A 13,208-nucleotide genomic window follows, 5' to 3' on the forward strand; every position below is an offset into this window, starting at 1 on the left:
TTGAGGGTCATAAGTAGTAGACATTTTTAGCTTGGTTCCCAATAATTTGAACAATTCTTTCCAAAATGAACTAGTGAAAATCTTATCTCTGTAAGAAACAATGGTATTAGGTATTCCATGCAACTTGTACACATTATCTAGATATGCTTGAGTAATTGTAATGGCAGTGAAAGAATGAGCCTAAGTGATAAAATGGGCATATTTTATCCTATTTCTATTAGAAACAATGGTATTAGGTATTCCATGCAACTTGTACACATTATCTAGATAGGCTTGAGCAACTGTAATGGTAATGAAATAATGAGCCTAAGTGATAAAATGGACATATTTACTTAACCTATCCACTACCGCCATTATAACATCTTTCCTAAATGACTTAGGCAAACCTTCTATAAAATCCATAAACACATTAACCCATATCTTATTAGGAATTGGTAAAGGTTGTAACAAACCTGGAGAGACAATTTTATATTTGCATTTCTAACAAATTGTGCATTTTTTGACATGTTGCCAAACTGTTTTTTTCATTCTTCTCCAATATACCACATTAGCTATTCTCTTCATATTTGCCTCTACTCCAAAATGCCTCTATCCATTAAATCATGAAAAAATGTCAATAAATCCTTCCTTAACTCAGAATTAGCTCCCACCATAAGTTTTTCCTTCTTTTTCAACTGGCCTACTTGCCAAGTGTACTTAGAAGACTGTCTTAGGTTGTTCTTGAGCTTATGTAACAAATGTATCAACATTGGACCTTTTAACCAAGATTGTTTAATCCTAGCCATTAGATTATTAGTTACAAAAGATAAAGCATATAACAATGTTATAAGATTTTGAGAAAAAACATCGGTTGCCATGTTGGTAGAGCTTTTTTGTAGACAAGCTCATAATAAAATCCCATCATCTTGACAAACCAAAGTTGTTGAGCAGGCGTGTTTATTTTTTGGTCCAACAAAAATTTGAGACTTTGATGGTCTATTTTTATCTGAAAATGCCTTTCAGTTTAATAAGCACTCAATCTCTTCACTGCAGCTAATATGTCCAACATCTCATTTTCATAGATAGACAGTACTTGATGTTTAGGAGATAAAGCTTTGCTAAAATAAGCAATTGGCCTACCATTTTGACTTAACACAGCACCAATTCCATAACTTGAAGCATCTCACTCAACTACAAAAGTTCAGTTAAAATCTGGTAGTGTTAGAACAACAGCTGATATTACAGCTTGTTCGAGCTTCTCAAAAGCTATTGTTGCTATTTCTTGCCAATTAAAGGCATTTTTCTTCAATAAATCAATTAATGGTTTTGCAATAGTTTCATATCCCTTAATGAACTTGCAATAATACCAAATGAGGCCTAAAAATCCTCTTAATTCTTTAACAAACTCAAGAATTGGCCACTCTTTAACACTTTCAACCTTAGTACTGTCCATAACAACTATTCCCTTGCTGATCACATGCCCTAAATACTTGATTTGAGTAGCATCAAAGTCACACTTTGAAAGCTTAACAAATAAATGGCTGCTGATTAAGACATCAAACACCTGCTACAAATGTGCTGAAATTCCAGTTTGATGAGTAAACCATGATATCATCAAAGAACACCAATACAAATTTTTTAAGGAAAGATTGAAATACACTATTTACTAAACTTTGAAATGTAGAAGGTGCATTAGTCAATCTAAAGGGCATGACCAGAAACCCATAATGCCCTTGGTGAGTCTTGAAAGCTATTTTATGAACATCTGCAGGATCCATTCAAATCTGAGATCCAGCTTAGAGAACTAGTAAGCAACAGATAATTCATCTAACAACTTTTTATTAAAAGAATGAGAAACTTATCTTTAAGTGTGATCTTGTTCAACTAACTATAGTCCACACAAAACCTCATGAGCCATCTTTCTTTTTCACTAGAACCACTAAAGATGCAAATAAACTGTTGCTATCTCTTATAATTCAGCCTCTTTCATTTCTACTACTATATTTTCAATCTTATTTTTTTATACAATTAGGTACCTATAAGGTTTAATCTTTACAGGTTAAGATTCATTTATCAAAGGTATTTTATGATGTTGAGGCCTTAATGGAGGTAAATTTATAGGTGTCTCAAAAACTAGAAAGTATCAGAGTAACAATTTTTGCAAATCATGTGGTAATTCAGTTTGTTGACTAAACTGGTGTTACTTATCTTAAGATTGAGAAACTCCAATACCAGATATCATCATTAGTCCACTTGTCTTACTAACCACCTTTAACTTAGCTAACTACTCACTTGTAGCCATATGTACCTAAGTAGCTTTTCTTTTTTATAGTTTATACCAGTTGTTTGCTATAGCAAATTGCATGGTCAACAAAGAAAAGTCCCATAGAATAGGTCTTAGTGTTTGGAGCCATTGCACCTCAAGTACTGCTTCACATCCCATTAAAGACAACATAAAGAAATCAGTATGCTAGACTAGGCCTTGAACCTCCTAAGTTAATGCTTTACATACATCCTGAGTTAATAATTTGTTACCATTAGCTATAGTGACACTGATTTCAACAATCTTCTGAGTGTTACATCCTAGTTTTTTAATCAATAATTGATTAATAAAATTATGGGTACTTCTAGAGTCAACCAAGAATATTACTGATTGGTTCTTGATTCGACCATATAATCTCATGGTCATATGACTTTCAACTCCAATTAAAGCATGTAAGGAGATGACATGCATGTTCTGTAATTCATGGTCTTCCTCTTTAATCTTCTCTAAATTGTTTACACAATCACGAAACTCTTCAATATCATTATTATTGTCTTCCCTTTCCTCAGTAAACATCTGGTACAATTGAGCCTTGACACACCTATGATCTGGTGTAAACTTAATCCAACACCACATACAAAGTCCTTTCTTCCTCTTGTCATACTGATTGGTTCTTGATTCAACCATATAATCTCATGGTCATATGACTTTCAACTCCAATTAAAGCATGTAAGGAGATAACATGCCTGTTCTGTAATTCATGGTCTTCCTCTCTAATCTTCTTCAAATTGTTTACACAATCACAGAACTCTTCAATATCATTATTATTGTCTTCCCTTTCCTCAGTAAACATCTGGTACAATTGAGCCTTGACACACCTATGACCTGGTGTAAACTTAATCCAACACCACATACAAAGTCCTTTCTTCCTCTTGTCATTTGTTTCCTCTCGGGTTAGTATTTTGATAACATTGGATTTTAGTAGAGTTGACTCAGGTTTATTGGTTGTGGTTTTGTAGTTATGGGGTTAGTTGATTTAGTAGGCTAGTTGTAATTTAAGAAAATGTTTTTTGGGGTTGGTAACAGTGAGGGTAATGTAATTTTAAAAGTACAAGGATTATTATGTGTTATAAGATTATTATAAGGTATATAAGGTTTTTTGGATACATTGTATATTAGGGACTCCATCTGTTTGGCCAACTGGTAAGCATGGCTTAAAGATTTAGGATAAAACATTCTAACAGTATTAGAAATCTCAAGCTTCAAATTTTTCAAAAATATACTGAGAGCATTATCATCAAAAATTGAGAGTAAATTTAATAAACTCTCAAACTCCTCATAAAATTTATCAACAGTATTGTGTTGCTTCAACACTACTATTTCTAACATAGGATCAAAGAACTCAATGTCTACAAATTTAGTCTTCATCTTAGTAACATAAGTGAACCAGCTTACCTCTTGAAGACTTCCTTGATTCTTCATGAGCCTCTGATGCCACTGTAAAGCTTGTCCCTCCAAATGCATCATCACAGTCATCACTTTCTCATTTTCTTGAGTTCGATCAGCTTTAAAAATTTGTTCGATCAGCTTTAAAAATTTGTTCGATCTTCAATAACCATCCCCTGAAATCGTCTCCAGCAAATTTTGGGCATTCCAACTTAGAGTACTTGGTTGGTACCCTTACAACTTCCTCTGTTTTAGCGAAAATGGGTTTATGAATAATGACCCTGCTACTTTCTACATCACTTACGATAGATTTCTATTTCCTAGCCGATGGTGCTGTTGAATCTCCCACTCAACTTCTTAAAGTGAGCTTTGCCTACTGTTCATGATCTTTTCAAATATGCCATGCTTTTCTTTTGCAAAAGAATCAATCTTATCATTAAATTGCTTAATAGAGGTGTAAAATTTGGTCTCCACCTTCTCTAGCTCCTTTTGCATTTGGCTCATGTCTCTCCGCAACTTAGTTGTCGTACCTTCTATCATTGCCAAGAATCGATGCTTTGATACCAAGAATGATGCTACTCAATCAAACCACTGTCAGCTCAAGCTCTTCTGTGAAAACTCAAATTTTTAATAGCTAAAATTTCAGAAATAAAGGTAAGGAGAGAAGGAAGAAGAGAGATAAGAAGAAATTCTAGAATATAGAAAATGGATGTAAAATTGTATTTCCTCTTGTAACCACCTTCTTTTGTAATAATTCTATAATCATTGTTACACCAACTATCAATTTTTCACAAAATAATTAACATGCTGACTCATAGATATTAACGGTAAAATATATATATATATATAAATGATTACTAAATGACTAACATAACCTTATTCAATTTACTAAATGACTAACATAACCTTCTTTAATTCAACTTGTAACACAATGTATAAACATCCAACTTGTTTCTAAAACGAAAAACTAATGGATTACTGCAAACAACAGCCGCTAAGAGAAAATAAATGGCTAGCAAACAACCATTGCAAAGATTTGAGTTATATTTGGGTCGATCACTGACCTCCGGAGCTTCCGCCAGCCATTGTTCGAAGAGTGGTTGGTAGAGAAATTTGAATCAGAAAAGCGTGAACTATCTAAAAGAAAATTAGTTTTGCAGGCGTAGAATTCCACGCGGCGAATACCGTAGCGAAACAGAATAGAGGGCTATATATAGGGGTATAGGGCTCTTGTTGATTGGTCAACAAGTTGCGTTTTTCATGGCCCTCTGCCCTCATCCCATCGCATTTATAATGCAATATCTTAAAGACTTACTCTGGTCAAAGATTTCAAAAGTAACTTTATACTAAAACACAAAATTCACATAAACTTTGGTGTTTGGTTTGACAAAATTTTCCGTACCAAAAAACTATCCTGATAAACAATAAACGGACCATCGTTTGCGCCCGTAGCGAAACAAGCCATTTGTTTCAAAATCTTTTACTGGCTTCTAAATCTCTTCTGCAGTCAACCTTCCTTCCAATGTCGTTACCGGCTACGTCGGCGTTGCGTTCCGTTCCCTCCCATTTCCGAACCTCCCCCCTTCTCAACTCCAATTCATCAAAGCTTAACTCTCTCATCTTAATGTCACTCCCAGAAAAGCGCTCTTCATTCTTCCGCAATCTCAATCTCACCCGTAGTATCACCAAAGCTCCACGCAACTACGCCTCCGTCACCCGCCCTAATCTCACAGTTCGCGCCTCAAGCGAAACGCCGAGCCCCGGATCGGATGCTAAGCTAATCACGATTATCTCCGCTGTGACTATTACATTGGCCGTTGCTAATCGCGTTCTCTACAAGCTCGCACTCGTTCCCATGAAAAAATATCCTTTCTTTTTAGCTCAATTTACCACTTTCGGGTAAACTTTCCCCCTCTTATTATCTACATCAATTTAATTTCTATTTTTTTGGGGAAAAAATAATAAATCAATGGTATTTGAGAAATGTAGGTACGTGGTGATTTATTTTTCGATTCTGTTTATACGATACCGAGCGGGTATTGTGACTAATGAAATGTTAGGGTTGCCTAAATCGCGATTCGCTGCCATTGGTATTCTAGAAGCGCTTGGGGTCGCCAGTGGAATGGCCTCCGCAGGTGCAAATTTTTTGAACTGTCGATTAGAATTCTTGATCTGTAAATTTCAAATGTTGAATTACAACAGAGCTGTTCGAGGGTTCAAATTTCTAAATTTTGAATGCAAAGTAAATGCAATTTATTATTTGTTTTGATAAGTTTTACTTCTGACTTGTGTATTCATTTGCTATTTGTTTATTTGGTCATTTTTTACAGCGATGCTTCCAGGGCCGGCCATTCCGATATTGAATCAGGTTTCTTTTCCCATTCCTTTTTCCAGCGATAGAATATGTTGTTGATATATATACTTGTTTGGAAATGTAAACGAAGATGCAAAAGAATTTCCTTTATTGAATTTTAGATTAAATGTTCGTAGTCAATTTATATGATGTTTGATAGTGTATAAATCTAGGAATTGAAATTTCAGTTTTATTGTTTTGCAGACCTTTTTAGTATGGCAGCTCGCGTTTTCAACTGTTCTATTAGGGAGGAGGTACTCAGTTAACCAACTTGCCGGCTGCTTGCTTGTAGCAGTAGGAGTAGTGGTGGCTGTTGCAAGGTATGCTATCTGTCCTACTTTGTTGCAAATAATCCTAGCTTTAGGCGTGCCTACATTTCAATCTCGTGTAGTATAGGTTGTGAAAATGTGAACCAAACAGAAAGGCTTCTGCTCTAAATCTTATAAGAGGCAGTTGAAGATGTTATATGGCCATTACGAGCTTAAGATTAAAACATAGTATCTATTTCTTTTTTTTTTTCTATTCTTTCTTTTTCCTTGTTTTGGATATAGTGTGCATATTTCTTTATCAGAAATTATTTGATACACTGACAGTGGAGTTTTTTAACTCCACAAGCGGAATTATGGTGGTGACACATATCTCACTTCTTTTTTAAATTAGTTTTTTCTTTTTTTTTTAAATATACACTAAGGGAAATGTGTTAGTATCTTAACACCGCTTGTGGAGTTAAAAAACTCCATTGTCAGTGTATTTGATAGTTTCCCTTCTTTATTCAGCTGAAATTTACCTACTACTGGACACTTTATATGTTCTTGGAAAATAAAATTTTCCTTATAAAGCTACTAAAAAGGAAATGATTGTAGAAATATTCCAATCAGCAGTATTAATTTGTTGCGCTTTAGCATTATAGCTCAAACTAGTTGAGTTGGTCTTTGAAATCTTGATTTTGGAAAAGAATAAATCTTTCTTACTCTTAGGGCCATAATCTGCAATGATGTCCTGGGCCACCATGCACTAGCAAACAGGTTCGCTACCATTTTTTTTTTGTCCAACAACAGATTCACTTCCGTTCTTTTTGGGTAAGAACAGGATCACTTCTTAAAAGGGACCACTTTATGTGAAAATGCTGAAGGTTAGAAAGTACCCCAATTCTGTTAGGCTACTGTTTTGGCAGGACTATCATTCAGAAATCTAACTAAAGTCAATATTATTCTTGTCATATTCTGCACTTGAGTATCCTTGTACAGATATTTCTTGTTTGCTACTTGCATTAGGGTCAGATCTGATGATAGTTTGCTCTTTTTGTAATTGAAGTGGTTCTGATACTGGCCAGATGCTATCTGAAATTGAGCTTATGTGGCCAGGAGTGATGATAGCATCTGCAGCTTTTCAAGCTGGAGCATCTATTATTAAGGTTAAAGCAATTCTCATCTGTCATAAGTTCTAATGGAATCGTATAAGCAAAATATTAACAACATTTTTATCTGTCTTCAAACAGGAATTCATTTTTATTGATGCTGCAAAGAGACTCAAGGTATGCCTTTTCTCTTACTAGCTTTACATATTAGCTTCTCTTGTTTATTCTCTCATTGATGCTCAAACTTTCAACCAATTCATGTGCAGGGGAAGTCACTTGATATATTTGTTGTCAATTCTTTTGGATCTGGATTTCAGGTATGTTTGATGTAGTGCTATAAAAGCTTGCATTTGTATTCTATATTCCTATTGATGCATGCTCGTGTGGTCTTTCAATTATACAAATAATTGTACGAATCTTGCTCAAAATACTGTTTTTTAATCTTTTTGATGGAGCTCACTCTGATGGTATAACAATGGATTTGTTTTCCGACTCATCTTAGTATGTTTGGGTGATTTTAATGTTTCTATAAAATTTTCCATGTTTGCAGTAACTTTCGGTGAAAGGTAGCCATCCCGTGTCCATGCGCCTCCCTTCTTTAAATTAAAGAAAGGAAATTGGATCAAACTAAAAAATGGTCATTTAATATAGATCTTAGACAGTTATAAAATTGTGAGCAATTCTGAAGTGGATTCAACTGCTTTGTGCATCAAGTTTAGCAATAATAGATGTTCATTACTAATAAATGGCAGAGCTTCATTTAAATCTAAAAAATTTCTTACATTTTAAGCTGCTGAATTCTTCATCAAGCATCTTTAGTATTTTGTATGTTCAAGTTATGCTTGTTGCCCATTGGACCTTGATACTCAGTTTTAACAGATGTTTCATTGTTGAATTTTGGTATTTCCTTGGACTTGTAGGCTCTCTTCGTGCTTCTTTTGCTGCCCGTTCTGTCAAATTTGAAAGGCATACCATTTTCAGAGCTTCCTTCATATCTAAAATGTGGTGCGGCATGCTTTCTAAAAATTGGAGCTGATACATCAGGCAAGTTCTTACATTAAACCTTAGTCCTGTACGTCAAACCTTAGTCTAGAATTATGGATATATTACTTTTCTCTTTTTTTTTTTTTCCCCTTAAACCTTAGTCCTGTAGATTTTTTTTTTGGTAAGATATAAAACTCCTAAACTTAGCACTATGGAATTTGGATGGTCAATAAGCAATTTGATCAGCATGTAAACTCTAAATTTGAGTAGTAATTCGCCCCTTGCATCACAAATTTACTGTCTAGACTCTAGGTTTACCTTTTACTTTTAGATATTTCAGGCTTAGTTATTGAATCAAAACTCTCTACTTTACCAATTACCATCTCATCTGTCTACTATAATTTCTCCAGGTTGTTGGACTTGACAATAGTTAAGGCAACTCGATTTAGTTAAAGTGATATAAACGTCACTTTTGTCCATAAAATTTCAGGACTTCGATAATATGTTTTCTTCTTACTCTAGGTTTCCCTTAACTATGCTCATTAAAATAGGGGAGAAAAGCTTTTGCCGTTGGCTCTGTTCTGTAAATACAGATCATGTGAACATTTTGAAAATGATTAATATCCCTGCTTAAGTTTTTGGGCATTCTCATTAGTCAGTCCATTTCCTTTTGGTAAATTAGATTCACCATAAAATTTGGTTATCTAAAGTTGCATTTTTGTCACTCCAGGTTGTGAGGGGGCTCCATTACTTCCACTACTTTACATAGCTACCAATATGCTTTTCAACATATCAGTGCTCAATCTATTGAAAGTATCCTCTGCCGTTGTTGCATCTCTCGCTATAACATTGTCAGGTCAACTCTCTCTCTCTCTCTCATACGATATGCATGGACATGATTAAATGTTTGCATGCATGAACCATAACATGTGCATGGCTGTATGTATGCCGTGTACCGTGGGCAAAAATATGGTACAAAAAATCTATTTTTTGCCTCGGTTAAGTGCATTTTAGTATTTTGCTAATGGATTTTCTTTATCCTCTTCGGTTCACTTTGCAGTGCCTATTTCGATTTACATTCTCTCCCTTCCATTGCCGTATCTCCCTGACGGTGCAAGCTTAAGCCCCTTTTTCCTGTTTGGTAGCTTTATTCTCATGTTGGGTCTGGTTCTGTATAACATTGGGCAAGCTGTGATTGAAGGCTCAAAAAGAGATTGATGGACATCAGATATTTCCATAGAAAACCGATTCAATTGTAAATACTACGATTCATTGTGCTAAAATGCTACCCTAGCTCTTTTTTTTCCCACTCAAAGGACAGTCTTCAGAAAGTGAAAGTGCCAAGACATTGTAAAGAATAATCTTGCTCATACACGGTAGAATCCCATGGCCTTGAGGCCTTAATCTTTTCACACAAAATTACTAGTATACAATAATGATTATTTTCTCCTTGAGATGCTGCCTTCAGTTCAATTAAAATTAAACTAAATCTTTTTACCTGAAACCGGTACCCTCTTTCTATTAACTATTCCAATCATTCTCTCTTTTACAGACTACAGCTTCAAATCCTCGACTCTCCCTATATTCTAAACAGAAAACTATAAAGCAAAATTGCCATGTACATCCAGTTTGTTGCCATTTAATGTTTCCTCTGCAAACAGACAAAGATGTCAGCCTCTATGTTATATATATGGACAATATTTGATTTATAAATAGTAAATAAACGCCAACTAAAAGTTTTACAAAGAAAATACTGTGCAAATACTGTATAAGCATGAGAGATAAAAAATGATAGGGATGCAATTTGATAGGTAAACTAAATATGTTTCTAATAAGGGTTGAGATGTCATGTCTACAAATGAGATCAATGATGATTCACTATCTTCCTTCTTTCAATATATGAGGTGTTTCATGTCTACCCACAATAAAGCAGCCGTTGGGCTATAATAAGAAGTTTCATAGGCAACAAGCCAGATCCCTATATCATTGGGACTAGAATTATGAATTACGTGAATAACTTCAATCCCAACATAAGACTGAATAACTAACTGCAGAAAAAGCTATTATTTGGTGCTATTAGGTTGAATACAATTTAGACAATAATGGCTACTAAAATATAGGGTAAATGATGAGATGATAACACAAATGTTCAAACGACATACCTTGCACTTTTTGAGCTTCCCCATTCCACTGTTACCATTACGGAACCTTGTCGGTTGCTCACCAGCATCATCCCCAATGGTGAAGTTTTAATTTCATCATAGAAACGGTCAGTCAGACCAAGCAACCTGATACAAACATGGGATAAACAGTCAAATCAAATGAATTATATAAACAACCAAAAACTTAGCATGAAAGATAATTCACCAAATTTTGCTGAATGATATACACTGAGAGTAAACATGCATACCCATTTCTTGACTTCTTCAAGTGTTTCTCTATCTTTTGTCCATCTTTGTAACAGAAGCATGAGTGAAAAGTTCTTCCTCTTGCTGTGCACGCCTTTCCATCTTTTCTATACATCTAGTGAGTTCTCTACTTTGGGTTCCGATAATTTCTCTAACCTGCAATAATTAGCAAACAAAAATGTTAGCTGAATTCATAAGTGAATGCAAGTAAAGATACAAAAAGAGTCTACCAACAAACCTCTACAGGTTTCCTTCTAAATCGTCCATCATTTCCCTAATATAAGCACTTCATTAAGCTTTCTGCAAAGCTTCCTTTTCCCTTCTTAAAGTATTCCTCTCCTCTCTTGACATCTTATGATCCTCTTCCAAACTGCAGGGGCAAATTTGGGCGGTCTATAAACACCAGCACCATCCTACAATACACAGACACAGACTCAATAAACAAGACAACATCGAGATTTTAGCTAAAATAGTTCATGATATTTTTAACAATACTAGCGCCTGACATCCTATCTACTTTGCTAATAAGCATATCCAGGTTTGGGCGATAATTCAATGGATCCTCTGTCTTCTGAGGTCCATTTGATGTTTCATTTGAACCTACTTGCTGTGTAGCACTCCCACTAACCCTTGGAGGCTTTTTGTACTCAAATTTTTTGTCAATTGGCCTAATCTGTTAATAATAATAATAAAAAAACAATTATCCACCCCACAACCTAAAAATCAAACAAATACTAAATAGAAAAAAAATCCTCCAAACCTTTTCAATAAACAATCTAATCTCAGCAAGACGCCTAACATCGAGATGTCCCTCAATTGAATACCCTTTTGTCTTTGAGAAGTAAATAATAGACAAGTGATTGACAATAGCTTAGAAGCGACAAATGTTTAGCCTCCAGATAACTTATCACATTTGCAGTTGGCAAGTTATTTGCTTTCACCTATCGCCAAAATCGATAGAAAATATTGATTTAAACAAAATAAAACAAAAAAAGGAAAAAAAAATGTGACTGGCGAATTGGCGAGTTGCTGACGCTTCTTACCTTAGCAGTTCAAGCTTGTACTTTGGTAGTCACTGCATCTAAAGCCCGCTTTCGCTTCTTTCAACCGTGCAACTAACTGATTAGCTTCTCTGAAACCCAAATAATAATAATAATAACAAAAAACTTATATTGGAAATATTCGGATGACAAAGATAAACGAGAAAATTGATAACACGTTACTTACTTTTTTAATCTCTCATTGTCGGTTGCCTTGTTAATCTCTTCTGTGGTTTATCGATTAATATTCACCGGTAATTTACAAAGAACGAACACACCACGACGCTACCAAGGGCCGAGAATATGAAAGAGAAACGGTAAGTATGTTGGGTTTTTTTAATAAAACAAAGAGGTTGTGGGAAATGAAAAAGGGCGGAGGCCAGGAGGGCTTCCAAAAGCAATGCTGGATCCAAGCGCTAAAAGGTAAGTCGGTTGAGGGTGGGCCTTCAAGGACAAGGAGGGCACCAGAATGGGGTCGCTAAAAAAATTACTTCAGCTGAATCTATGCTTTAATCTTATTAGCCCATTAATATCGTTTGGTTTTACTTGCTTTAAACCCTGATTTGGGCCTAAAGGCTTTATTTTGTAAAAAAAAAAAAAATTTTTTGTAAGAGAGACTTTAAAATTATTTTGCCAATTTGCAAATTAATTAAATTACCTTAATTAACACTACTATTCATAATTGTGGTTAAATTACTTAAATAAGCAATATTTGCATAAAGGCGTGAAGTATATATAATATATATAATGTTGATTGGAAGAGTTTTAATTAATAAAAATCATTTGAATTTTATGCATACTTGGAAAAACATTTTATTAATTCTATTGATTGCTTGTTCTTCATTAGTTGGATTATTTACAAATTTTGGTTGTTAAGTGCTCACTTAATTATAAATCAACAAATATGTCTTTATTAATGGAACAGATATAAAATATATTAATCAATATATCTTAATAAATTTTGTATGTAAAAACAATTGAAAGTGCTCGCTATTAAGTATTGTTTGGTTTTGAGAATTTAAAAGTATGCTCTTTCGATTTTATTTTTTGAAAATTTTTTGATTGACAGAGAAAATACGATTTTTACTTATAAAATCAAAGTTTAATCTTTAATATATATAAGATGATTTTTTTTTTCAAAATTACCCTATAGTAAAAGGTGTAAATCATGTATTCATACAGGGTAGTATAAATTTCCGTATATTATATTATTGTTGATGAAATGAATCAACACTATTAATGCAATGATCGTAAAAATTGCATCCATTATGAAATATTTTCTGCATATCTACCATGAAATATCACTGTGAAATATTGCCCGTTCTATTGGCCCATAGGCTTGTTTTCTTGTCATTTAAAATGTGACATAATATCGGAA

General features: G+C 34.3%; 2 protein-coding genes and 1 pseudogene across 2 annotated transcripts; 1 reads left to right on the forward strand and 2 right to left on the reverse strand.

The window, feature by feature from the left end:
* Window positions 1–1,003: 1,003 nt before the first annotated feature.
* On the reverse strand, window positions 1,004–3,778 carry LOC149513058 (uncharacterized). Its single transcript, XM_089749316.1, has 8 exons — window positions 3,410–3,778; window positions 2,989–3,137; window positions 2,515–2,915; window positions 2,319–2,406; window positions 1,869–1,918; window positions 1,638–1,744; window positions 1,347–1,543; window positions 1,004–1,151 (listed from the first exon to the last, which is right to left on the reverse strand). The coding sequence occupies exons 1-8, from the start codon at window positions 3,776–3,778 to the stop codon at window positions 1,004–1,006; spliced, it is 1,509 nt and encodes a 502-aa protein (XP_089605442.1).
* A 1,165-nt stretch (window positions 3,779–4,943) lies between these two features.
* On the forward strand, window positions 4,944–9,836 carry CLT2 (CRT (chloroquine-resistance transporter)-like transporter 2). Its single transcript, XM_022917293.2, has 10 exons — window positions 4,944–5,587; window positions 5,678–5,823; window positions 6,019–6,056; window positions 6,246–6,361; window positions 7,356–7,455; window positions 7,540–7,575; window positions 7,665–7,715; window positions 8,319–8,442; window positions 9,113–9,238; window positions 9,443–9,836. Exons 1-10 carry the CDS (start codon window positions 5,211–5,213, stop codon window positions 9,598–9,600), a joined length of 1,272 nt encoding a protein of 423 aa, XP_022773028.2. The 5' UTR covers window positions 4,944–5,210; the 3' UTR covers window positions 9,601–9,836.
* LOC111315111 (uncharacterized) lies at window positions 9,710–13,097 on the reverse strand (annotated as a pseudogene).
* Window positions 13,098–13,208: the final 111 nt, after the last annotated feature.

The sequence above is a fragment of the Durio zibethinus genome, chromosome 20 (genome assembly GCF_047325235.1).
Source record: "Durio zibethinus cultivar Kanyao isolate XHJ-2024 chromosome 20, ASM4732523v1, whole genome shotgun sequence".
Lineage (NCBI taxonomy): Eukaryota > Viridiplantae > Streptophyta > Magnoliopsida > Malvales > Malvaceae > Durio > Durio zibethinus.

What these genes read in the sequence shown, in the direction of transcription:
- LOC149513058 (XM_089749316.1), bottom strand. Translation starts at nt 3,778, where the DNA reads ATGACTGTGATGATGCATTTGGAGGGACAAGCTTTACAGTGGCATCAG. An exon ending in TGGAGTCCCTAATATACAAT is followed by an intron (nt 3,138 to 3,409) that starts GTATCCAAAAAA and finishes TGTTGGATTAAG; the next exon opens with TTTACACCAGGTCATAGGTG. An exon ending in GACCATGAATTACAGAACAG is followed by an intron (nt 2,916 to 2,988) that starts GCATGTTATCTC and finishes GGTTGAATCAAG; the next exon opens with AACCAATCAGTATGACAAGA.
- CLT2 (XM_022917293.2), top strand. Translation starts at nt 5,211, where the DNA reads ATGTCGTTACCGGCTACGTCGGCGTTGCGTTCCGTTCCCTCCCATTTC. An exon ending in GCTCAATTTACCACTTTCGG is followed by an intron (nt 5,588 to 5,677) that starts GTAAACTTTCCC and finishes TGAGAAATGTAG; the next exon opens with GTACGTGGTGATTTATTTTT. An exon ending in CTGGAGCATCTATTATTAAG is followed by an intron (nt 7,456 to 7,539) that starts GTTAAAGCAATT and finishes GTCTTCAAACAG; the next exon opens with GAATTCATTTTTATTGATGC.